Source organism: Eleutherodactylus coqui, chromosome 3 (assembly GCF_035609145.1).
Source record: "Eleutherodactylus coqui strain aEleCoq1 chromosome 3, aEleCoq1.hap1, whole genome shotgun sequence".
In the NCBI taxonomy this organism is placed as follows: Eukaryota; Metazoa; Chordata; class Amphibia; order Anura; family Eleutherodactylidae; genus Eleutherodactylus; species Eleutherodactylus coqui.
Window position 1 is genome coordinate 37,275,430 of NC_089839.1, and position 27,459 is coordinate 37,302,888.

Here is a 27,459-nt window from a genome sequence, read left to right on the forward strand (position 1 = left end):
CTTCCATAGGATTGTGTTAGCAAACGCAATCCTAGGCAGACGGCTGCGGTTTGTCCACGCGGCAAGCAAACCGCAACATGTTCTATTTCTGTGCGGGGATCGCGGAGCCCCGCACAGAAACGTTACTCACCAGCCACCGGCTCCGGTCTGCGCATGCGCCGGAAGCCGGCACATGAAAGATCTGGAGCTGCAGAGCGCGGGTGAGTACGCGCTGCTCTCTGCAGGCGCTCGGGTCGGGTCCCGCGGCGAGAATTCTCCCTGACGGATCCGACCCGGCCATCTGCAGGCGGCCTAACTGTCCCAGAAATTAATAAAACTAAAAATGGCTACATAGAATTCTTCTCTATTGATTTCATTTTCCATTGATTTCAATGTGAGAGCGGCCCTCTGAATACTACATCCAGCCCACTGCACTAACAGCGGACTGGACAATCAGCTGATCAGTGGGGATTTCGAGTGGGGATCTCCCCGCCAATCAACTATTGAAGACCTATCAATAGTAAAAGCAGATATAAGGGCTTTTCACACAAATCATTTGCATGAACTTTAATTCTAAATTTTTGCTCAGTGCAGGCATGCTCGAATGACGAGTGTTATAAGACTTGTTCGTCGTCCATCTTATTCTTCATGCAGACATAAAAATCATCATTTGTTGGCAACACATCCCCCCCCCCCCGTGTAAATGGGAAATGTGCTGCTGACAGTAATGGAAACTGCAAGATCGGGGGACAAATCATCAGTTGTTTGTATAAAACCCATGATAATTGCACAATACAATTGCTATTAAATACGTGCCAATTGGTTTGCTACATCATGGATCGGTGCTTGTTACGGCAATTTGTATGTCTTTGTCTAAGGACCCTTAGTGTGCCTCAGAGATAACAGGTGTATAAGCATGTCTAGGGGCTTACTGCTTCATGTGTATGGCCAGTTTGTGTTGGATGGAGAATATGGGATGTTCCTTTAAAAATTGGATCTTTACATTGCAGCCTATGCAAAATCCAGTATATTAGCTGGAAAATGTAAATGACACCACAAGCCTTTGCACTATTTTGTTATTTTTGTTTTCCCTTCCACAGATTACGTATATTGATATACCAGGACCAAAGGTTCGGCATCTCGGTCGTCATCTTGCGATAAATTGTGTACAGGACCTTGCGATTTGTTGGTGGCAAGTACCTGATGATGATGTCTTGCCTTGGACTCCAATATCAAGTGAGAAGGACAGGGCTAACATAGTCCTATTAAGCTGTTCTAATAACAGACTTGAGGTAAGATAACCGTGCCATAATATATGAGGTGGTCGATATTAATCTACTGTCTCCATTTCAATATCTACATCATTCTTTTAGGCATTGTTTACTGTAATAACCAAGTGTGTAATGGAAAGTACAGACTATCCAGGAAAGGGAAAAAAGTAGAAAACCTCAACATTATTTTTTTTAGCCAACTTTTTCAGATTTCGCTAGGCTACGTGGGGCTGCTATGATGCAACTGCAGTGGTTTTCTGTAGCGAGAGTCTAGTTAATGTGACAGACCTAAGGGACAGCTTTTACGCCGCAGGTGTGGGCCTTTGTGCCACTAGTGGATCTGACTTTGAGCTACTGCTAAGCACTGCACCTTGGGTTTCCCAGGTTTTCACCTTTTAACCCCTTTTTGAAGGATCGGGTCTTTATCACTGGAATAGTCTTGGTGCAGTGGCAGCTAACACAGATAGGTCAGGTGTGCCGTGCTGAGGTACCAGAAAGACAGGTAGAGACATAGTTGATATAACAGGTCAAGGTCAGGATAGGTAGAGTTCGTGAAAAACAGAAAGGCAGGCAGAGGAATAGGACCGGTGACAATCAGGCAAATCGTAGTCAAAGAACAAGTGGAGGCCAGGACTGGAAGGATTCTGGAAAGCTGGATACACGGACACAAATTAAATCCAGAAATCAATTGAGAACTAGTAGCACCTTCACAGAACCTATTGCTCAAACATAACCTGGGAAGGACTAAGCTTGTTTGTTGATGGGAAAGCTGGGCGCACACGTTAGCCTTTTAACAGGCGTGCCAGCTGTGTTTGTGTCCTACGGGGGAGACAGACAGAAGTGAGGACAGTACGGCATGTGCCACACAGAAGGGGCTGAAGATGCCAATGGCCAGGAGGAGGAGTTGAAAGACACAGCTGGTTGCTTTTGCAAGTAAAGAGGTAATCAGTCCAATGTTTTGGCAGTAAATTATGTTATCACTATTTCTATTGGTGCATTCAAGTTTTAATGTCTCCTAATTTTTTTTCTAAAAAACTACTTACCTTAGGAAGCTGAAAGTATTGTCACTTCTCAACATAATCTCCTCTTGGCGAACACATTTTTCACAACGTCAACCCCATGATTTCATGGCCACTGCAAATAATTCTTTAGGGGTCCGTTTTGCCCACTGGAAAATCACTGATGCAAAAGCGGCATGAGTGGGAAAACGTGTGACCATGGAGAGCGTCCTTCATCCACTTCATGCTGTCATCACATTGCCTGACACATTGCCACAAGTGCAGCCTTGTGATCTTCAGTCAACAATTACAGCACCCTCCTCGAGAAAACTTTCTGCATCTTCAGATGGTGTGTAGAGATGATACGGAAATGCTGACTTTGCAGGCGTTCTCTTCCACAGTCAGTCAACAGTCCTCCATATCCACTTGCTTGCCTCGTGCAATCATGTTGTTGGACTGGCTGGTGCATGACCAAAGCTCCTTGAGTTCGTTCTCACATGATGTTTGACCGTGTTTGAATTGTCGCACCCGCGAAGGCACATTTTTTAACATCTATGGCACCTTCTCCGCATGTCTCACTCAACTGACGATGCATGTTGGTGGGTTTAATTCCGGGCAAGCGGAGAAAACTAATAATTACTCGCTGTTCTTGGGCTGTTGGACATTAAATGTCACCATTTTAGGTATTGAAAACGCTTCGAACTCCATTCGCTCTCCTGTGGGTTCTGTGCACGGAATGATGCTGCCATCTATCTCGTTCATCCCTGAAAAATATGACTACATCTTCTAAAATGTGTACCATGTTTTATATCTGCTCCTATTCCTGAGAGAAAAAAATTAGGAATGCTTAGAACTTGAATGCACCTTCCGACCTCGGAAGGCTGAGTCAACCTTGAGTTCGCTACCTGGACCATGCAGTGATTGAACTTGCAACCCTCAGGTCGTGAGTGAGAGCTTAGGACTGCATTCCTGCTGCCTTAACACTCTGCACCACACAAAGCTCCACGGAGATAGAGAGAGAGAGATAGAGAGATGGATATGAAATAGATATGAGGTAGATGGATATGAGATAGATATGAGGTAGATGGATATGAGATAGATATGAGATAGATAGATATGAGAGAGATATTAGATAGATAGATAGATATGAGAGAGATATGAGATAGATAGATAGATAGATGGATATGAGATAGATAGATAGATGGATATGAGATAGATAGATAGATAGATGGATATGAGATAGATAGGTAGATGGATATCAGATAGATAGGTAGATGGATATCAGATAGATAGGTAGATGGATATCAGATAGATAGGTAGATGGATATCAGATAGATAGGTAGATGGATATCAGATAGATAGGTAGATGGATATCAGATAGATAGGTAGATGGATATCAGATAGATAGGTAGATGGATATCAGATAGATAGGTAGATGGATATGAGAGATAGATATAGATGGATATGAGAGATAGATAGATGGATATGAGATAGATATGAGATAGATAGATGGATATGAGATAGATAGATAGATGGATATGAGAGAGATATGAGATAGATAGATGGATATGAGATAGATAGATGGATATGAGAGAGATATGAGATAGATAGATGGATATGAGATAGATAGATGGATATGAGATAGATAGATGGATATGAGATAGATAGATGGATATGAGATAGATAGATAGATAGATAGATGGATATGAGATAGATAGATAGATGGATATGAGATAGATAGATAGATAGATAGATATGAGATAGATAGATAGATGGATATCAGATGGATAGGTAGATGGATATGAGATAGATAGATGGATATGAGATAGATAGATGGATATGAGATAGATAGATAGATAGATAGATGGATATGAGATAGATAGATAGATGGATATGAGATAGATAGATAGATAGATAGATAGATAGATAGATATGAGATAGATAGATAGATGGATATCAGATGGATAGGTAGATGGATATGAGATAGATATAGATGGATATGAGAGATAGATAGATGGATATGAGATAGATAGATAGATAGATGGATATGAGATAGATAGGTAGATGGATATCAGATAGATAGATGGATATCAGATAGATAGGTAGATGGATATCAGATAGATAGGTAGATGGATATCAGATAGATAGATGGATATTAGATAGATAGGTAGATGGATATCAGATAGATAGATGTGAGATAGATAGATAGATAATAATGATATAATATAAAATGAGCTGCAGCCACATTCAAATGTTAAGTTGTCATTTCCTTCCATTCTTTTTTATAATTGCTACAATTTTTGTAAAACTTAAGAAAAACTTCCTCTCACCGCTGGATACCAGCTTATCGTTTATTCCGTTCCTTGATTTATTAGGTTATTACTTTGACTTCCAGAATTAATAAACAGAAACGGTGGCTTCAGCTGATATAATAATGTAGTACAGTGAAAGGTGCAATTAAGTGTTTTGAGACCTGTGTGATTTAAGATGTGCTTCTCGTAAGAGGAAAAAAAAATCTACGTTGGCATATAGCCAACAAATTCATAAATCCTCCAGCTTTCGACTGCTATATGATTTATTTTCATTACAACTTTCATTGGAACAACACTCCCTAATGTCTTAATACATCAAAACAGACTAATATATGTGTTCCCATTGTACTCTTGAAAAGCACAGTGTCGTTCTTTGCAACGTGAGCCTTATCCTGTGGCAGAATCCCAAGGAAGAGGTAATTAAAATAAAGTGATTAAATCACTATTTCCCAAATTGAGTCCTTTGTGATTTCCAACATCTCCACTGGCCACTGCTGTAAATTTCGCATATAATTCCTTTCCTGTTGCTCGGGGATTTAGCGCATTTGTTTCCTAATAATTGCAATTAAAATAACACTAACAATATTGTCTTCCCCTCGGCGCCTCAAACTCTACATGTGTTTTTACAAATCGCTTTGTACCAAGTAAACAGGCATTATTGCTTATTGAGAAGCAACGAGCCTTAAAAAAACTAGTTCAAGAGTTGCGCTCCTCTTCTTCGTAGACTATATGGTCAATTAACGCAAAAATCTAGGATCCAAGATGTTCTTTTAAGTAGCGGGGAAGAAATCCATCCAGTGACCTTTTAATGTGCTTTTACACCCAACTAGAGATAGCATACTCGCTAAGGGCAATTGCTCGAGCGAGCATTGCCCTTAACGAGTACCTGCCTGCTTGAGACAAAAGGTTCGGGTGCCGGCGCGGGGGAGCGGTGAGTAGCGGCAGTCAGCAGGAGGGAGCGGGGAGGAGGGAGGGAGAGAGAGATCTCCCCTCCATTCCACCCCGCTCTCCCCCGCAGCTCCCCGCCCGCCGCCGGCACCCGAACCTTTTGTCTCGAGCGGGAAGGTACTCGCTAGGGGCAATGCTCGCTCGAGCAATTGCCCTTAGCGAGTATGCTCGCTCATCCCTACACCCAACGATTTATTGTTTGAGCGAACGATGTCGGAGTTCACTCGGCACCTGTTTATACAGGCAGATACATTGTTTTCTTGTTCACTCACTAAATCACTCAGTCGTTCACGTTCGCTATATAAGGGAATGAGGAGGACTGACCGGTCGCTATTTACACCAAATTATTAGCAAACAAGCCGGCAATGAGTTTTATGCTTGCAAGCAATGAATGATAAGCAAACTAATATTGTTCATCGTGCGGTCATTGGCTGCGTTTACACTAAACAATTATCATTCTCTGGTTTTAAACGATTTTTGGAAATGGGTTATTGTTCTGTGTAAATGGGCCTTTATAGAGATATTCTTATCTCGGCACTTTCTGGCTAAGACAAGAATCCTGCAGCTGGTTTCCCAACCACCTCACTGTTTGCGTGACTCCCATGTTCCATCTTTCTTATTTGCATATTACCCAGAGGAGCATGAATGGCCTTATAAGTCTCACCCACCTTCTAGGTGCTCTCCCTAAGGAGAAAAGATAGTATTCCTGACCCATGTCACATGCCTCTCGCTAGCCAAGCCAACCTACTGCACACTGATGATGGACAAACACCCAGGAACAGCTGTCTGTGTGTGCATTCTGGCTTGGCTTTCTATTCCCAGTCATTGTTACAAGGCTTGTATAAAGAGTCGGACATTGATATGAAGGAATGCTGCCATCCAATAGGTGGCGCTGCAGAGGTATTGTTCCATCCCCCTTATTTGCATATTACCCAGAGGAGCATGAATAGCCTTATAAGTCTCCTCACTTACTCACCCCTCTAAGGGTTCTCCCTAAGTAGAAAAGATAGTGTTTTTTAAAGCCATTTTCACATGGAGCTATTACAGATGCATACAAATGGACAAGTGCTTTGGCCTGAACTTAGGTTAACTGACTGGACTCAGAGCATCACAGGGATCTACGATGGCCTGATTTGGGGTAAATACACCCACGGTCCGGACAGGACACTCATTTGTACACATATGCTCCCATAATATGCTCGTGTGAAATTCGCCTAACAGCACTCCCAAATATTGTTGCTAATGGGAATTTCTCTAAGTACATTTTTTTGTAAAGTAGTGCCTGAGATTTGTTCAGCAGCTTACTGACATTGTGCAATACGTTTTCAGATTTTTTAAAATCTTAATCATGTAGAAATAATACTACCTAGCAGTTTCCATTGTTTAGCTTTGCCATAGGAGCCGAACAATAGAAATCACGGAAGTGTCGGGGATGGGCTGCTTTATGGCAGAAATGTCACCTTGATTATCTTTATACTTGCGCTTTGTGGAATAAAAAGAACAGATTATTGATATCCCCTTCCTGATGTCCAATGCACTGGCATATATCATTTCTGGGATCCGGTGCCAGGCGGTGGGGAAGCCCAGGACCATTTATGTATAGCTGTTTCCATGGCTGGTGTTGGAGGAATCCTTTCATTTTCAGGGGCTCCCATACAGATGCGAGCAGAGCCTTAGCTTTTATGTAGAAGAAACCCGAATTGGCAAAAGTGCCAATGCCAGCAACTATTCTTCCTTCTGCATTGAGTTATGCATCAGTTATGCTCCAATAGAAGTCAACGTATTTAGTAAAAAAGCTTATGGAAGAAAAGCATAAAAAGTTACTCAACTTGCACAAGGTACTCTCATTGCAAAGTCGACTTTGAGGTCGGGTTTAAAGTTTCTTAACATTCACCTCTTCTATTTGTGCATTTTGATTTTATACGGCTATTGATATTCTCTCTATAATATAGACTATCCTACCAAAAATAAAATTGGCCACCTGAGCAAGAATCAAAAATAATAGTTATTTCCATCTGCTAATACTTAGTGGGGCTTCTTTAGTCCTAATGGCATCGGATACTCTCTGCGGCATAGTTACTACTAACCTCTGATACATTTCATCTGGTATTCCCCCCTATCACCCATTCATTCTGCAAACGTTTAACGAGTTCTGTCAAAGAAGATGTATCGGGCCATCTAGAACAGTGCAAGGAGCATTATCATTGGACAGTTGGATATTGGAAGAGCATTCTCCGTCATTCTCCTCCTGGGTGTGTTGTGCCAATAATGAAGTATAGTGGAGGGTCCATTATGATTGATCTTGGTCCGTTGGCTGTAGTGACAAGAACCATGAACACGGAGGCGTACCCTGACATTCTAGACAATAATGTGCTGCTGTCCATACGGCAATACTCTGGGAATGGTCAACAAGACAACACGCTTGTCAGAAATCCAACACTGTTTTACATTGGTTTGAGGACATGGATGTTCCATGATTTGACTGTCCTGCTCAGAGTCCGACTTAAACCCTGCTGAACATCTCTGAGATGAACTGGAATGTTGGGTCAAGAAATATGAACTGCATTCAGAACTCGCCAGATGTTTGCAGGATGAATGGAGGGAGAATACAAGCTAAAGTGTGTGAGGTTTTATTAGAAAGTATGCCACAGAGAGTATCCGATGTCATTAGGGCCAAAAAAGCCCCACTAAGTATTAACATATATAAATAAATACCGCTTTTGATTCTTGTTCAGGGGTCCAATTACTGTTGATAGAGTAGTATATATGTAATTGTTAAAATATATACCTTACTCCCAGAGACCTGATGAGGCACCCCACAATTGGCCCCACCCTGGCGACGGTAGCAAAAATAAGGGTAAAACCAACCATTGCTCCCAATCCCTCACCAATGTTCCCAGTTCTGGGCAACCCTTCGTTCCCCTCGGGGTGCGAAAATAAAGTATTCCGCAGCTGGACACGGGAAGGTAGATACAGAGCAACACACTTCCTACAGGAAGGCCTCTGGCTGACAGCGGCTCAACTGGCGGAGATGCCAGACCTGCCCCCAATTCCGTTTTGGCAAACGGTGCAACTGAGACACTTCCTCAGTTCAATCCCCCATCCGAGCCTCTTCACGCGCCCAAAAACACTATTCGAGGCAACGTGCAGCACCGAAGGCCCGCATAGACACACTTTATCTATAACATACGACATGCTTAACACACAGACTGAACCTGAACCACCCAAGTTTGTACAGAAATGGGAAGAGGACCTTTCAATAACCCTCTCCCAAACAGAAAGAGAAAAAATCTACACGCTGACACATTCAACCTCCATATCAAGCAAAACACAGGAAGCGGGATACAAAGTACTTTCGCGTTGGTACAGGGTACCGGCGCAACTAAACAAACTGTTCCCAGCAGTCTCCCCCCAGTGTTGGAGATGCAATGCCGCCCTTGGGACCCTCCTCCACATTTTTTGGGACTGTCCAGTGCTGGCGGGCTTTTGGGAGAGGGTACAGCAGATCTCATCGAAATTTACGCAATATCCAGTCCCCAAAACACCGTCCTTTTTCCTTCCTCCTGCACCACAACGAGATTCCACTCGTAGTATACAAACACTCAGTGGTGCGTCACCTAGTCAATGCAGCCCGGGCCTGTATACCAAAACTCTGGCGTCAGACAACACCACCTTCGATCCCGATGTGGCTCAACCTAATTCAGGGGATAAAGGAGATGGAGGACCTCACGACAGCACTCAAAGGCACCCAAGGAAAATTCTTAAAGACCTGGTACCACTGGCTGGAGTACCAAAACTCGCCGGAATATCAGAGGCTTTTGGACCCCGGACACTAGAGGTCTTCAACTCCCCCCCCCCCCCCCCCCGCATGCCCCCTCCCTACCACCCCCATACGTGTCCCCACCACCCCCCCTACAAATCCCCGCAACCCCCCCCCCCCCCGTTTGTCTGTTTTGTCGCTTGTTTTACGTCGTAGTTTCATTTTTCTCTTTCTCTCTTTTAAGATGTTCTTTTATGATAGTCTGGAAATAGTTCTAAATCTATCCAAGCAGGACAAGGGTCATATGACTTTAAGGAAGGGTCCTTAAGACAGTGTCTCAGTGTTGGAGGAAGAGTAGTGAGATATTTCGTAGCCATGTGGCCCTGCAGAATAGTTATTGTATGTGTTTAAAGTCTCAGAATAATATTGCACATGTTCTGTATTAAAAAGTGAAAAGTGAAAATAAAGAATTTATTAAAAAAAAATATATATACCTTACTGAATATTTAATGCCAGTTGACACAATTTCTCACTATGTATTGTATTGACTCTTGATATATCCATATATTTAGTCTACCTCTGCTTTCCTTTTAGGTATTGAGTTACCTGCGCACACAGGGGGATATGCTCGATGCTAGCTTCAGTATTACTCAGCCCTACCAGGTTCACACAGTGGAGCATTCGATGGGCACAGACAAGGAGCCTATGGCCGACAGCTGCATTTACGAGTGTGCAAGAAACAAAATGCAGTGCGTTTCAGTCACCAAGATCCCTCTCCATTCCCGCGCCATAAGCTGCGGCAGGAACCGGGCTGAGGACAAGCTTGTTCTTGGCTGTGAAGACTCTTCCATAATTCTTTACGAGTCTCAGCGCAGAGTGACCCTCCTGGCGCAGGCTGATCTGCTGCCGGCGTTGGTACAGTGGCACCCTGCCGGGTGTATTTTTGTGGTGGGCAACAATCAAGGAGAACTTCAAATATTTGACATGGCACTCTCACCCATTAAAGTCCAACTTCTTGCTGAAAACTTTACGCCAACATCCACCCTACAATGCAATAAACAGTTTGAGGCGCCCGGCAGCCTGGTGGCCATGCAGTGGACGTCCCCTCATACCACAGCGCAATGCACTGATATCGCTGATATATATAATCTTCTGTTTCTGAGATTTCACACGGGACCTCTGGGAGTTCTTCAGTTCAAGCTTGGTAAGATATTGGAATATCATCATATGTTTTTGACTTTAATCCAGTTATGTGCTTAACTTTGAATTGAGATTTTCCTACGGAATGGTGCAATGGACGTGGCTCAGGATTGGCTGCTTACCTCATCCAGCCTTGACATACAGTTCTGCGCAAAAGTATTAGGCAGGTGTGGAAAAAATGCTGCAAACTAAGAAAATAGAAGTGTTAGGCCTCATGTCCACGGGCAAATTCGGATTTAAAATCCGCAGCGCTTTTCCTGCACGCGGATCCACGCCCCATACGGATGCATTAGACATCTGCAGGTAGTTAAATACCTGCGGATGTCATTTTTCCCTGCAGGTGCGGGTCCCGCGTGCAGAAAAAAAATCTGGACATGCTCCATTCAGGCGCGGGGCCGGCTCCGCAGGCTTCTATGGAAGCCGTCCGGATACGCGGGAGACCCGCGCCTGAATTAAACTCACCTACTCCGGGCGATGCAGGTCTTCTTTTCTTCGCGGCCGGAAACCTCTTTCTTCGGCCCGGCGGATGTGCCCGGCGCATACGCGCGGCACGCAGCCGACGTGCTGAGCACATCCGCCGGGCCGAAGAAAGAAGATCCGGCCGCGACGGAAGGAAGACACGCATGGACCGCGGGTAAGTTTATTCAGATTTTTTAGCATCATGTCCACGGGGCAGGAGGGACCCGCTATGGATTCTCCATGAAGAATCCGTAGCGGGCCTGATTTTCCCCGTGGACATGAGGCCTTAATAGTATATTTTTGGCAATTAACAAAATTCAAAGTATGGCGGCTTTTACGTGGGCGAGTCTGCGAAACCCGGACTGATATCGTACCTGCAAAGCTGCGATGCTTATCGGAGTGTGATGCGTTTTGCAAGAAAAACACATTGTTTTGTTGCACTTCCGATTTTCACGCATTGGAAAAACACTTGCGAAATCACCCGTTATTCACTATGGGAGCAAAAAAGCATCATAAAGTACTCGCATGTACATGCAAGAGCTATGCTGGGTTTTTTGCTCCCATTGGGAAGAATGGGTGATTCTTAAACAGAATCGCCCAAAAATCGGACATGCTGCTAGAGTAAAATCACTCGTGTAAATAGACCCATGAAAAATGATGGGCATCTTGCAGCGCATGGAAATCGCGTGAAAAACCTGCACCCTGAATGAACAAAAGACCATATCATCACTTCCCGGACTGCTTGTTCTTCCTTAGGCCTCGGTCAGATGAGCGTGTGTTTTGAAAGCACATAATGGACGCTTCTAAAAGAACCAATGGGTTCCTATAGAAGCGTTCCTATGTGCGGAATTAGCAGCCCAAAAAGTGCACGCACCTAAAAAAAAGATAGGACATAGGTGCCTGTTTTGCAGGAGTTTCCATCAACTCCTATGGGAGCAGGAGTTAATAGAAACCCCAGCGCACAGAATAGCTTCCCCGCTGCTTAAAGCAGTGCATTTAAAAGGTGCCTCTGGCCAGAAGCACCTTTTAAATGTACTGCTGTTAACCCTTTAGTTCCCGCGGGGATGAGGGTACTCCTCGAGGATTCCGTTAAACTGTCACAGTGTTCAGTGATGAGGGGACTGCAGCGGGGATGAAAGAACCTCCTGTCACAGCTCTGGCAAAGGAGCACACTGCTATCCCATTGCTTTCAATGGGGCTGGCGCTGCTGCCGCCACAGCATTGAAAGCAATGGGATGAAGGCAACCCCCACAGGGATTTTCAGGGAAGGGCTTGAAATATAATAAATAAATCTTATTTGTATAGCGCCAACTTATTTCGCAGCGCTTTCAGGTAATTTATCCCGTCTTCTCCCCGGCACTCTTCTGAATCATTTGTTTCGGCCGGGGATTTAAAAATCCCCACCTCCTGGAAGCTCTGCCTCTGATTGGCTTTTTCAAGCACAGCTGCTCCAGTGAATGGGCAAAGTCTCATGCACTGCGCATATAAAACTTTGCCTATTCATGCGTTTTCTGCTAATGCGTGCAGCGCATTTTTTCCGGGCACATAGGCGCACAAAAAACACGCTAGTCTGACCGAAGTCTTACGCTGAAGACCCTTCTGTACGTTTTTTGGTCTTGTTATCTATTGCTAGGATATAAAGATTTTGTGGGCTGTATACACGTGAGCGCGCCATATACAGTTGTCCATGAGAAAAACATGTTTTTTTCTAAACGTACACCCGCTACCTTAGGTGTTTGCCCTTGAGCCTTATTGAATGTCATCGCAAATGCTATGTTTAAAGGGAATTGCAGCCTTTTGATTTGAAAAGGCAATCTCAATCCATGTTAATGTGTCTTTCGTTCAAGTTGCAAGTTGCTATTTGTGTACTGCTGAGGTAAAAGAAAAGCTATGCTGTGGTTGGTTGCTATGCGCAATGCAGATTTTCTTTAAAATTTCAATCCATGTTAATGTGTCTTTCGTTCAAGTTTTAATCTTGGGCAACACAGGTATCCCCGCCAGCGTAGTAATAATCATATACGGGCGACAACAACGTCTGCCCTCACATGTCTGCCCGTTTGTGTAGGCATAACTTATGATGTGCATCCCCTTCCCCTCCACCTTGCCACATGACATGGCGGCGGAGCGGAGGTGCCCCTGTGCATCATCAAATAAATCTGTCTAGTCGAATTCCCTAGAGAACTCTATAAATTTTCAGGATAAAACATAGGCTATGTCCTTCCTCAGGATGCAAGCTATCTCTCTGCCAAATTTCATCAAAATCACTTCAGCAGTTTAACCGTAAAAAGGTAACAAGCAGACAGATGGAGTTACTTTCGCATCTGGGTCCCTCCCTCTGGGCCGCGGCGCTCCGGCAGTCTTCCATACAGTCCTCAAAGCCGATGGAGCATCTCTTGCTGGTGACGGGGCTTGAATACCCGCCTCCAGCAAGTGATTGCTCTGATTGGTTCAGGATCGCCACCTCAGGCAATCAGAGCCAGCGCTTGATGAACCAATCACAGCCATTCAATGATGTCATTGATGTCTGTCTTGTTGCTGTGCTCAGTCTTGCCATGGTGCCATGACCTGTGACATGAAACTGTCTTCCACAGCCTCACCTTTGTAGCATAGCTTGGCTGTACCCTTCCAAGTTCTAAGCCTTCTACAGCTTTTTATGCTTCAGTGAAAGACTATGTCAACCAACATATGAAAATGCTGATCATTATCACCTCTTTGGTATAATTGGTTAATCATACACTTATCTATAAGTCCCTGACTTCGTACAAGTGCACCTAGAAGAACTGATGCTGTTTTGATGGTCTGTTTTGGTCATTCACGTTGCATTTTGATAATTGACAAACTATTAACCCTTCTAGTGTTGCAAGCATTCTTACCGTGCAGCATTTTTCCACACCTGCCTAAAACTTTTGCGCAATACTTCATACAACCCCCTTAAAATATAAAATTGTAATCCAAAATCATTAAAAGGGAAAAAACTATTTGTTTTGTGCTGCTCGTGGGAAGCAGGAACCCAGTTTGTGTATCATGGAGTGATGTGGTGATGGCAGGAACACAAAATGTTCCGCTATGAGTAGATGCTGAAGTACTAAGTGCTATGGCAAAAAAGCAAAACGGTTTTGGGATTCAGTCTTTCAGTGTTGCGGTATTTCACAATCTTTAAGTCAATAGGGAATTAGATGTAGAATCCAGGTCAAATGTACTGGAGGTTGGCAGCGACACTGACCGGCATCAGTCAGCCAAACGTGGAGGCAAGCAACATTTTAGGGCAACGGTTTCCTTATTGCTGTATGGCAGAAGAAAAGCGAGCAGCGTGGATCCCACAAGTCACTTCGTCACATTGGTCTATGGACCCTAAGGCCTCATACCCACAGCCGTGTCGGATTCCAAATGCGAAATGTCTCAGCGGAATCAGACCCGCCGCCCCCCAGAGACTCTATACTCACCTCTCTGAATCCGCCGTGAGTGTCTCGCCCGGCGCGCATGCGCGGAGGCGCTGGGCTGTGACGCAGATTCTCGCAGTTTTCCGCAGAGTTCACAGCAGAAGTATCGCTTAACGGGCAGCTTCCATCGACTGCAATGGAAGCCGTCTGTGCGATTTTTCGATCGCAGTTGGTTTCCGCTCATGGGCAGGGGCGAATCATTTAAACAGCATGTCTATGGATGGACATTGCTGACATTTCGCAAATTCCGCAGCGATAATCTGTCTGTGGGCATTCAACCTAAGGCCCAATGTCTACTTGCACGGATTCCACTGCTGAATCCTGCAGTGCGCACGGCCATTGACACCGCACGCTGGGGGAAAAAAAAACACATCCGCATGCTTTTAGCTGCTTTGCGGGCGCTCATGTCCCTCTATGGGCGGCTTGATTTGCCGATCTCCCGCATGAGTGCCGCAAATCAACTCCGCCCGTGGACATTAGGCCCAAGGAAGTGATTCTATAATGTTTATCAGTTAAATGGATTTATTTATTTATTTTAGTTAGGAAAAATCCAAGATGTGTTGTGAATTTTAGGGATTTTAAGGGGGTGTGTCATCGCATCAGAAAATGACCTATTACATGAATCAGGTTTTTATGTTAAGCATTTTTAAAAAAAATTTTTGCACTCATTTTCAATATCACTATGTATGTATTTTTTTTTTAAATCTGATAATTCTGCATTTTCACACTGACCATAAAGCCTAATAATAGTTTAATACAACCTTCTTCTGTAGAGAGAACTTTTCAGCAGTAATCACATTCTCATCACAGGAAGGATTACACTGAAAGGTGACACTTATATATGTAGAATAGATCATGCATAGGAGATTAGTTGGCGGTTTTACTCATTGCCTTCCTTGTATAAGTGTGTTTGCATCTATAGCTACTAGAGATGAGCGAGCACGCTCGTTTAAGGCAGATGCTCGAGCAAGCACCGGTCTTCTCGAGTAACTGATTGCTCGTCCGAGCAAAAGCCGGGGAGAGAGAGAGAGATCTCTCTCACTCTCTCCCCCCGCCGCCCCCCCACATTTGCTCGGATGAGTAATCAGTTACTCGAGAAGACCGAAGCGTCCTCGCTCATCTCTAATAGCTACCAATCACTGATAAGACCGCCTACTGGACTTTGTTTAGAATGAGCAGAGGCTGAAATGAATAAAAAGTTTTACAGAGTTTTTTCTACAAAATGATATCAAACGATCGGACAGGCATTCTATTAAGCCATGCCATAGGCACAGCTTGATAGGCACTCTGCATAGAAGGCCCCCGGCTGCCGGGCAACTACATCAAAACCCGCGTTCTTATCCATCCAACGCGGGTGCCGGCTATTTCTTACAGCCAACATCTGCCCGTAACCGCTCTGAAAAGCCGCGATGCTCAACGGAGCAGTAGCTGTTGCGGGCAGGTGTCAGCTGTAAGAAACAGCTGGCTCCTGCATTGTGTGGAGCGGGATTAACTCGCGATCTCCCTTCATATAAACATTTGTTCGGACATACAAACAAATGGACTTCCGAACAGCTTCCTGGAACGTAACCTGTTCGTAAGTAGGGGACTATCTGTAGAACCATGTTTTGGGTTGAGTTGAAACTCGCTAAACATTGAACTAAGCTTTTAGCAAAGTTCTACTGGTTCAGTTCTCTCAAAACTAGTCCTGAACACTCGTGTAGAACATTATATACTATGTCAAATTTTTGGACGTGAGAGCCAGTCGCATGGATTTGGCTGCCCCTTACCTACCAACCACCTCACCCCTCATCCTTGGTTTGTAAGTGACAGAATGGTAATCTATATAAAGGTGAAAGCCCTCACTGAGTGACTGACTCGAGTCGACTCTAATTCTCTGACTTCCTGATGTCGTACAAGCATTAAATTTGGGATGATCATTCTTTAGGTCCTATATAGGAAAGATAAAGGGGTCACAACTCGAAAATGCAACGCTAAGTGCAAAAGTATTGGCATCCCTGTATAATGTATGAAATCTAAGGTTTTAGCTTCCCAATGTCGTACAAATATGAAATTTGGCAGGAGCATTCTTTAGGTCCTAAATAGGAAAAGTAAAGGGGTCACAACTCAAAAATTCAATGCCAAGTGCAAAAGTATTGGCGCCCCTGTGTAATGTACCAAATCTAATTCTCTAACTTCTTGATGTCGTAGAAACATGAAATTTGGCACGAACCTTCTTAAGGTCCTAAATAGGAAAAGTAAAGGGGTCACAACTCGAAAATTCAATGCTAAGTGCAAAAGTATTGGTACCCCTATGTAATGTAACTTCCTGGTGTCGTGCAAATATGAAATTTTAGGTCCTAAATAGGAAAAGTAAAGGGGTCACAACTCGATTATGCAATCCTAAGTGAAAAAGTAAGTGCACTTCTATGTAATGTAACTTCTCGTTGTCGTAAAAGCGAGAGTGGGAGGGCTGGCACATTCTGCAGAGGGACATCGGTACATGCAGCCTGAGGAGAATCTAACGCTCCTCTATGTGTCTACATATTTTATTACTCGGTTACTCTAAAGTAACCTTGACTTCATAAAATTTTCCGTGCAAACACGTACACACCTGTATCAAATTAACTCGGGCGAGGCCGGGTATATCCACTAGTATTATATGTATTGAAGACTGTGAATGTTGGATGTGTTGACAATCTATCAAATTTTTTTTTTGCTTTTTTCTTTTAAAGTATGGTTTCTTTAAAAAGAAAATAGTAGCTAATCGATCAATCGCTCACTGTTGGACGCCATTAACTCATCCATCTCTCATTTGCGTGGCATTTTCCCAGGGAGCATTGCATGGCCTATATAAGACTCCCTACACTCTCATGTTGCTTTCCACAAGGAGGAACAGAAGACTCAAAAGCATTCTACAAAGAAACAGTTAAGAACCTCTGAGACAGTATCACACGTACAAGATATATCTGCATTTCTCTGGCTGTTCCTCTATTATCTAAATAAACTATTCTTTGCATAGGTACACACATTTTTGTGTTCTCCCAATGTAGAAAACAATACAACAGCCGCCAAGATTAGCATAACGTACTTGTGACAGAAATTTGACAAAGGATAATCTAGATGAATATCTCCATATTAGGCAGCTATGGATTATGTTTCCAGTAGGATCCTATCTGATAGTTTTGTAATATAATGTGCTTAATCCTTTTATTTGCAAATAACATTTTACATCCCTCTGTGTTATCTCATTGTACTTTTTTTTTTTTTTTTTTTTTTTAATTATGATTTTAGTATACTGACTTAGTCATGGATGGCATCTTATGTAGGATGCATTTCTTTGTTAGTTATACTGGTAGATTCAGGGGTCTAACTATAACGGGTGCAGAGGTAGCAGTTGCACCAGGAACCTCAATGGCCCCTCTACTAAATAGGAAACCGCCAATAATATGGCTGCCACATAGTACCCCGTTTCACTGAAAATAAGACCTACCCTGATTTTCAGGATTTTTAGGAAGGCTTGAAATATAAGCCCTATCCCGAAAATAAGCCCTTGCTGCATTGCATTACATAAGAAAAAAAAAGGAATACTTACCTAGCATGCTTGGTCTGGGTCCTTTTGCTGCTGTCCGGAGCTCCACCGTGCGTACTGCAGTCCTCGTTCAGACATAGAAGATCACTTCCTGGTTACGGGATTCATAAATCCCAACTCCAGGAAGCGATGGCTTTTATTGTCTGAGCAGTGTTCGAGAACACATCAATGCAGCACTCAATGAACCAATGTGATTGCTGTGATTGGTTCATCCAGTGCTGCATTGATTGTATGAGCGTCAGTCAAAGAACCAATCGCAGCCATCGCGTTGTGGAGGCGGGATTTATAAATTGACCAATCAGTGCCTTGGCTCAGCACGTCTGAGTTCCGGAGAAACCTGGACAGAGCCTGCTAGGTAAGTATAATAAGACATCCATCGAAAATGAGACCTAGCGCCTCTTTTGGGGCAAAAATTAATATAAGACGGGGTCTTATTTTTGGGAAAACATGGTAGGTAGATGGCAAATTTTGCATTACGACCCCGAAACTTCAGATTACATTTGTGGGTAAATTTTGTGTTCAAAATAGTTTTATACCAAATTTTATATATGAGAGAGGCTCAAAAATGTCTCCACACTTTCCTAGTGATAATTATCGATGCTCTTTTTAAAAATCCAAATTGAATTATGAGAGCAGTAAGTAGTATTATGTTTCTAAAGATGTAGGTAGTCGCATGATTGGTAAAGCCACCATGAGGCCGTCAGGAGAGTCAAATAAAGTGGCTTGACTCTCGAGCCACACAAACCATTTTGAAGCGGTATCGGGAATCTGAGACTGAGCGTCAAGTACGACGACCATCGCAACGTGAGTTTGGAACAGAATCACCAAGACACCTGAGAATCGCGCATTCATGATGTTAGAAACCTACAAGTACAAGCAAAGATCTTGGAGGCATCGCACAGGAACAAGTCCTGCTTCCTCAGATACGTTGTTGGAACAGCTTACACGCTCACCACAAAAGTCTGCAGACAGTATGCACATGAGACAGGAGTTAGCAGATCACACAGTCTTAAGAAAAACTTTACATCCCGAGGTCGTTACACACCATGATTGAAGATGACCCTGATTAAAGAATGTGGTAGTGATTCAACACATGGTGCATGAGGAGGAAGAGTTTCTGGAGACATTTTTTTTGGTCTGATGAAGGACAATTTAAACAAAATGGTATGTCATAATTACGTTAGTTGGGCTCCAAAATTTGGATAAAGCAGTAACTTTATCAGGGCTCAATGTCTGGTGTGGACTGCCTGCCAGGGGTTTCATCAGAGCATTCTTTTTGGAAGACACCATCACTGGCCCAGTGTACCTCAACATGCTCCACACATCCATTTTACTGAACATTTGCGCGCTTTATATAGAAATAATTTTTTAGTTACAGCAAACTGCGCACTACCGCCGAGCCGTGAGAGCCTATCTCGATGACACTCTGCCAGGTCGTTGGGTATGAAGATGTGCTGTTGAATTCCTTCTTCATTCCCCTGACTTATCACACCTTGACTTCTACCTGTGGGCGACCATAAAGAATGCGGTATACCAATAAAATCCAGCTACACTGGCAGCATCGGGGGAAGAAATTGAAATGTCATGCAGAACAGTCCCTGTGGACACTGTCACCAATGTTGTCCCTGCAGTAGTTTGTCAAAAACAGAAGATTCTGGATGTTGAGGGTGACCACTTAATGAGATTGCAGAAGTGAAACATGACTTACAGCTCTATATATATATATATATATATATATATATATTTATTTATTATCCAGTATATATACTTTTTTTTATCTAAAGCTTCTAAATGTAAATATTAAACAATACAGTTATTAGTTTTTACAGAATTTTACTGTAATGCAATGCAGAAAATTAGACAATGCATGCTAAGATATCTAGTCAACTCTATATATGAAATGTCTTCTAGTTTATAAGAGAAAGAAATATTGAATAATCTCAGAATATTATTACACCATGGTGTCATACTGGTTTGGTTAGAATGTGATTGTGCTCAGTAAGAGAAACCAAGTAATCTTGTAGATATGATACCTTTTAATGGCTAACAAAAATACATGATGTTAATGCGAGCTTCCGAACCAACGCAGGGTTCTTCTTCAGGCTAAAGTGAAATAGATCCGAAGAGGCATGCATATTTATACACACTTATGACACACTTACCTATGACAAGGCACAGACATGGATGTGATTGGTTTGCACTTAAAGGAATACTGCAAACATTTTTAACTAGACCATGATAAGGGACTGAAAGTTTTATGGTCCTTAAATTACTGTTGGGGGGGTCACCAGGCCAGCAGTCTTATCTGTGCTATAGATGTCTCATTCCTCAAATTCATGTATAAATCCTCGTGAATAATTTAATCCTACATTGAAAGTGTCAAAGGCTGTTATAAGTTTATATTCCCAAATTCTTCTGTGGCTTTGTGACTTGAAACCACCCTTCAATATCAAAACTTTAATATCTTATAAGTCTTGTCCTTGACTAGAAAAGTGCTTGGCCACAGGTAATTCGGTCTTTCTCTGTTTAGTTGCATGGTAATCAGATCTCAACCTGGTTTTCAGTTTTTGTCCTGTTTCTCCAACATAAAGGCCCCCAACAGGACATTTACTGCACAGGATCAGCTACACAACATCAGATGTGGAACAGTAATTCGGGAGCCATAAAACTTTCACTCCCTTATCAGTGTCTAGTTAAAAATGTTTGGAGTATTCCTTTAAGTGCAAACCAATCACATCCATGTCTTGCCTTGTCATAAGTATGTGTGTCATACGTGTGTATAAATAGCAAGGCCTCTTTGGATCTGTTTCATTTAAAGGGGTTGTCTCGCGGCGAAAGCGTTTTTTTTTTTTTTAAATGGACCCCTGCATTATGCCCTGTGAAAAAGAAAGCATGTGTTAGTTTTTAACAAGCACATTGCACTTACCTGCATCAGCGTTCTGCAGCTTCTTCATTTCTTCTTTTAATGATGGCGCCGCTGGTCTTCTCCCACGGTGCACCGCCGGTCTTCCCATGGTGCACCGTGGAGTTTCTTCTTCTGTCTTCCGCGTTCCACTGCCGATACAGCCACCTCATTGGCTGATCGGCACCACGTGACGGAGGCGGAGCTACGATGACAACGCGGTGACCAGCTCTCCGGCACGAGTGGCCCCATTTACCAGGCAGAAGACCGCACAGCGCAAGCGCGTCTAAAAAAGCAAGAAGCCAGCGAAATTAGACGGAGCCATGGAGACAGGGACGCCAGCAACGGAGCAGGTAAGTGAATAACTTCTGTATGGCTCATATTTAATGCACGATGTATATTACAAAGTGCATTAATATGGCCATACAGAAGTGTATAACCCCACTTGCTTTCGCGAGACAACCCCTTTAAGCCTGAAGAAGAACCCTGCGTTGGTTCGGGAGCTCACATTAACATTATGTATTTTTGTTAGCCATTAAAAGGTATCATATCTACAAGATTACTTGGTTTCTCTTGCTGGGAACAATCATTTTTCTCTACTGGCTGACACGGTACCAAACTTTTGCTTGGTTAGAAGCATCTCTAATGTCTTGAAGTCCTACATAGCTCCCCAATACGTTTACAGGCATGGACCTTCGGATGCAGAATTTTATTGAATGATCTTGATCATTAAAAGAGGTGAACTTCAGCTATAAGCTTAATATAAAAAAATAAATGGTAAGAAAAGCATGCCATGTGTTTTCATTAAAGGGTTTGTCTTTAATATGAAGTTATTCCCTATCCACAGGATAGGGGATAATTATGTTATCAGGAAGGGGGTCTGACCTCTGGAAGAACAGGGGTTCCAAAGGTCCCTGAATGAATGGAGTTGCGGTCATGCATGTACGCTGCCACTCCATTCACTTCGGTGGAACTGCTGGAAATAGCCGAGCTCCTGAACTTTGCTACCTCTGGCAATCTCATTGAAACAAATGGAGCAGCAGTGCGCATTCATTACCACTGCCTCATTAATTTGATGACCTTTTAAGGCCTCCATTGTCATAATGGATAGCAGTCCCAGTGGTCAGAACCTGACCGGTCAACTAGTTATCTCTTATGTTGTTGATAGGAGATAACTTTATTATATGGGAGAACCCCTGTAAAGAAATCTATGTGTCAGTTGGCTATTCTACTTATCACCAGATTGCATTTATTGGCAGCAATGTGACTAATGACTTTCAGCCAAAAGCTATCTAACGGCCCTTTTACATGGCCAATTATCTGTCTCAAATGGTCCTTCGATCACTTGTTTGTCCAATAATTGGGCCATGTAAAAGAAAACCCTGATCAGCCAACGAATGAAGGAACACTTATTTGTTGGCTGATCAATTAGTTTCAGTGAGCATAAAGATGTTTGTTACTTGGCGGTACATCTCCCCATGTGGACAGGAAGATGTGTAGCCAACCTATGGGTATGATTGATCATGATTTTGATTGTTCGTCCCCAAAAGCCGATTCCTGGGGCATGTAAATGAAAAGAGCGTCAATTGATATGTGTTCTGATTAGCACTCGTTAGGTTGGACCAATATCTCGGCCAGTCTAAAACAAGCCTAGGGTTCCTTCCCACGGACAGATTTCCGCCGCGTAATATTACGCGGTGGAAATCCGCTGCGTTACCCGTAGCTATTAGGTTCTATTGAACCTAATAGCACAATTCTTACAGTGCGGAATTCCACCGCGGAATTACACATCGTAAAATCTCCTGTCCTCACCCGCGGCATGCTCTATTTGACGTGGGTGTACGCACGGACGGCTTCCATTGCAGTCAATGGAAGCTGTCCGTCACGCTATCTTTCGCTGTAGCACAGCAGAAGATAGCGTGAAACCGCTTCCCCGCCAGCCGCATCATATGACGCGGCCGGCGCGTCACGTGACGCTGTGGTTGTGTCATATGACGCGGCCGGCGCGTCACGCGCGCCGAAGCGTCATGTGCGACGTAGGACGCCGGATCCGGAGGTAAGTATTGGGGTCTCTGGGGGGCGCCCTGACGGGCTCCGCTGCGGAATTCCACGGCGGAGCCCGTTACGGCTGTGTGAAGCCGGCCTAAGGCTCTGTTCACATCATATTAGAGTCCGATGTTTGTCTGTTCACATCATACTAGAGTCCGATGTTTGTCTGTTCACATCATACTAGAGTCCGATGTTTGGTATATATGGCGGAGATTACACTTGGAATATATGCTAAACGTATGCATAGAGCTCCGTTTACCCAACCAAGGGCAAAAGAGTTTTTGTTTTTTGTTTTTGCAGTATTGAATAACATAGCAGATTATTCCATACCATATAATAGGAGCCTATTGGCGGCATTTCGCTCTTTGTCTATTCTAATGGTCGTCCATCAGTGGCTCAGGAGCCACATGTGGCTCGCCGGAGGAGCCCTAAGTTACGACCCTATATATTCACTTGCTATAATATGACATTCGCTATTAATATTACAGCCATATCCAATGTTAATGTGGGTGTAGCATGATGCCAGTGTATCAAATGTTACACTGAAATATTTCTGTGGAAATCAAAATTTCATGATTTTTGGTTTTTCACCGTGTTAATCAATTTGACTTTAATGTGGCTCCGGATCATCCGACCACCAAGTTGAATGGGACTCACAAGATATACAAGGTTGGGGACCTCCAGCCTATAATGTTGATATGTTGCAACCTTCTGTCTGAGGTCTACATCGGGACATCCTCGGGATGTATACTTCCAACATAGGGTCCAAATGTGATGAGAACAGAGCCTAAGGTCCACTTTTGGCCACCCTGTGACCAGTTTGCCCTACGCAGTACTTCTCATTGATACCTTCTCATATATCTGTTGCCGTTTCTCTCTCCCTATTCGTAGTCCTTCCCTTATTTACACCGTTGTCACCGCACTCCGATGTCACCCTGTCATGACACAGTTCATCAGTCAATTAATTTGTTTCACAAGACCAAAAATAACCTGGTAAAACTATTAGATTTACAAGGTCTTAATAGTCCCTTAAATTGCTTTACCTTTACAGCCGACCACATTCTGTGATCTTAGGCCTCAAGTTTATTTTCCTCTCTCCCCAGCGACGCCGCTCACAGCAGCTTTTATGGAAAAAAAAAAGGCCCTTGACTCGCTATCTCCGGCACATTTATGTCTCACGCAGGCCAGAATGCTCACAGTGCGGGGATTTAGAGGCCTTCCAGCTAATTGCCATCTTGTAAATTTAATTGGACTGCCTCCCCAGACACTGTTCTTAAATCAATTAGGCTACGAGTTGGCTGTCACCTCTTTCTACCAAGAAGTGCACCATCCAAGTGAGGTCAAGCATCTAAAGGGGGAAAGATGTTTCACCTCAATCGCTGAGATTTCTCACATTTTAAAATTCATTGTTTGCATTTAGATGAAGTATTTTGTTTCACAGTGTAAAATTGTGTTTTTTCCATTTCCATTCATTATTTCGGCCAGAATTTACTTATATGGCATCGTTACAGATTTTTTTTTTTTACTTGTTAGTGTCTCTTCTTTGTCGCTCTAATAAGGTTAAGCAGTGCTCTTACCGGACCGGCCTTGTTAATGAGATCAATCGACTTCTGGCGATGCATCCACTGATAAATAATAAATCCTTCCCTTATTATTTCACAAGGCTCGAGGTTCTGGTCTTCGCCAACCATGAACAACTAAGGCTCTATTCACATCTGCGTCGCTGGCTTCGTTTAGAGCATCCCTAGCATGGAATGCCAGACGAAAGAGTCATGCATGCAGGCTAAATGCCGAAAAGGTGGAGGAACCGAACCGGCCTCATAATCGTCATCGGGGTCTTTTCGGCACAGTTTGGTTCCATAATAAGACGGATCCGGTCACCCCGGGGATTCCGTTTTCTTGCTCCCTGAATCCCTAGCGCACCTGTGAATTTAGCCTAACCAACCAAACAAACCTTCTTTGGAAATCCAACAAATGTGATGAGACTTGTGAAACAATCTTATGTAGAACGAATTGTTATTATTTTTTTTTAACCCCTTAATGCTCCGTGACGTACAGTTACATCATGGAAGTTTGTATGTTCGCTGATCGCAGCTGTTAACTTTTTAAATGCCGCTGTCCGTTCTGACATTTAAATGCCCAGATCAGAGTTCGGAGGTGCCGTTCGATTGCCATGGTCTCTGAAGGCTCATGGGGTGCCATTGCCGGTTGCCTGTGAAGCCATGCCTGCGGCATGGCTGGATAGATTGATTGTCAAATAGCAGTATAACATAATACAATGCATTATACTGCATTTAACAATCAAATGGTAACAAAAAAAGGCTGTACAAATTTTTATTTTTTTTTAAACGTAAGAAAGGTTAAAAATGTAAACTTTTCCCATATTTATAATTAAAAAAAACATATTTAGTATCTCTGCATCCATAAAAGTATGATTTTATCAAAGTAACACATTATTTATTCGACGTGATGAACGTCATCAGAAAGAACAATACACGTCAGCATTGCACTTTTTTGATCACCCCATCTCCAAAAAAAGATGTAGTAAAAGGCGTTCAAATAGCCATGTGTACTCCGAAATGGTACCAGTATAAACTACAGGACGTCCTGCAAAAAGCAAGTCTTCATGCAACTGTCAAGGGGAAAAAAAAAAATTAGGGCTGTCAGAAGATGGTGGCAGAATATATATATATATATATATATATATATATATATATATATATATATATATATATACTAGCTGATATACCCAGCTTCGCCCAAGTTAATTTGGTACTGGTGTTTATCTGGTGTTCACACAGAAAATCTTATGAAGTCGTGGTTACTTTAGAGATACCGAGGAAAAAAATATGTTCGCCATTTTGCATAGTTCTCTGCGTTACCCAGGGAACAACACGTGGAGGCAACCATGCAAGGTTTCCTCTATATAAAATGACATCAGGAAGTGAGAGAATTACATTCCGTACGTAAAATTTGGACGCTAATTCTTTTGCAATTAGAATTGAATAATCGAGTTGCGACCCATTAACTTATCTTATTTTGGACATAATGCTCGTGCCAAATTTAATGTTTCTACGACATCGGGAAGTTGGAGAATTAGATTCCATACGTAAAATTTGGACGCTAGACTTTTGCGCTTAGAATTGAATAATTGTGTTGGGACCCCTTTACTTTTCCTATTTTGGACATAATCTATGCTTGTGCCAAATTTCATGTTTCTACGACATCGGGAAGTTGGAGAATTAGTGGCCAGTGAGTCAGTCAGTGAGTCAGTCAGTCAGGGAGTCAGTCAGTCAGTGAGGGCTTTCGTCTTTATATATATATATATATATATATATATATATATATATATATATATATATATATATATATATATATATATATAATTTATTTTTTCCCCCAAAGGTATTTTTTTTAATTAGTACAGAAAAAAAAAAAAAACTATATAAATTTGGTATTTACGTAATCATACTAACCCACAGAATCAAGTTATTGCTGCAGTGTGTGTGCCGTAGAAACAAGACCTCCTACCCTCAAGGATGGTGCAGTTGCATTTTTTTCCCCTTTCACTCCACATAGAATTTTTTACGTTTTTCAGTACGTTTATATGGTAAGTTAAATAGTGCCATTGAAAAATACAACCCGTTCTGCACAAAAACAGCTACATCGATCATCAGTCCTTGTGCCACCAAACAGCTCCATGCATTCCGTATTGCCTTGTGTATGAAGCCTTCGTGACAAGTGGTTTGAGGAAGGAGAATAAATACAGTATATCTGATACAGTCACGTTCTGCCCAGAAATCGCCATATTATGTAGCATTTTTGTACATTGAACTATATTTTATATTTACTGTTATTTTCAGGTTCTGTATCCAGAGGACAGTTGGGCCCAGTGGAGCTCGTCTCTCAGTACCTCCCACATGGAGAAGTAGATGAAGCTATCGCTATACTGACATGTATGAGCTGGAACACTGCTGGTCAACAGTGCTACACATGCATGAGCGCCATCCTAAACCATCTCTTAAGGCAGAAACTCACCCCGGAAACAGAAGGTGATACTGTGGTTCCTGTAATAGGTTTTCTTTTGTATATTTCCTATGTTTGTAGATTGAAGAAAAAAACACTGAAGAAGGGTCATACTGTTCGGGTGCTTTTACACGGAACAAAAACTCTGGGGAACACCATTTTTGGTGGTTTGAGATGTAAAAACTTTTGGGGTATTTTGGGGTCATAGATTCTGAAAATCACCTTCCTTTTTCTCCTTTAGGTCTGCTTATCAAGATATAACATAGATCCTTATACCTGTTGCCATGGTAACCCGTCGGGCTCTCCGTGAATATATCATACATAGATTGCGGCAGGGAAGGGGTTAACAGCGGGGGTTGCTGCTCCGATGCACCCCCGCCGCTGCAGGGGGAGCCCGGCTCCTGCTGCCGGATAGCACGAGATCCTCAGGGTGTAACTGTACCCCCTGTTGTGCTAAGTACCTCCCTACCAGGACCTACAGTTATGCCCTGTGGTGGGAAGGGGGTTAATGACCCTGTAGAAGAATTGCACAATAAAATATCAA

The 27,459-nt window shown here is 42.9% G+C and overlaps 1 protein-coding gene across 2 annotated transcripts in view; it reads left to right on the forward strand.

Moving 5' to 3' along the window:
- Positions 1-27,459, forward strand: part of WDPCP (WD repeat containing planar cell polarity effector) — a 333,546-nt gene that overhangs the window by 159,880 nt on the left and 146,207 nt on the right. For both annotated transcript variants that reach the window (XM_066595499.1, XM_066595500.1), the window contains 3 exons: positions 1,080-1,271; positions 9,863-10,472; positions 26,753-26,941. In XM_066595499.1, coding sequence (XP_066451596.1) covers positions 1,080-1,271; positions 9,863-10,472; positions 26,753-26,941 — 991 coding nt within the window. The remainder of the gene's footprint in view (positions 1-1,079; positions 1,272-9,862; positions 10,473-26,752; positions 26,942-27,459) is intronic.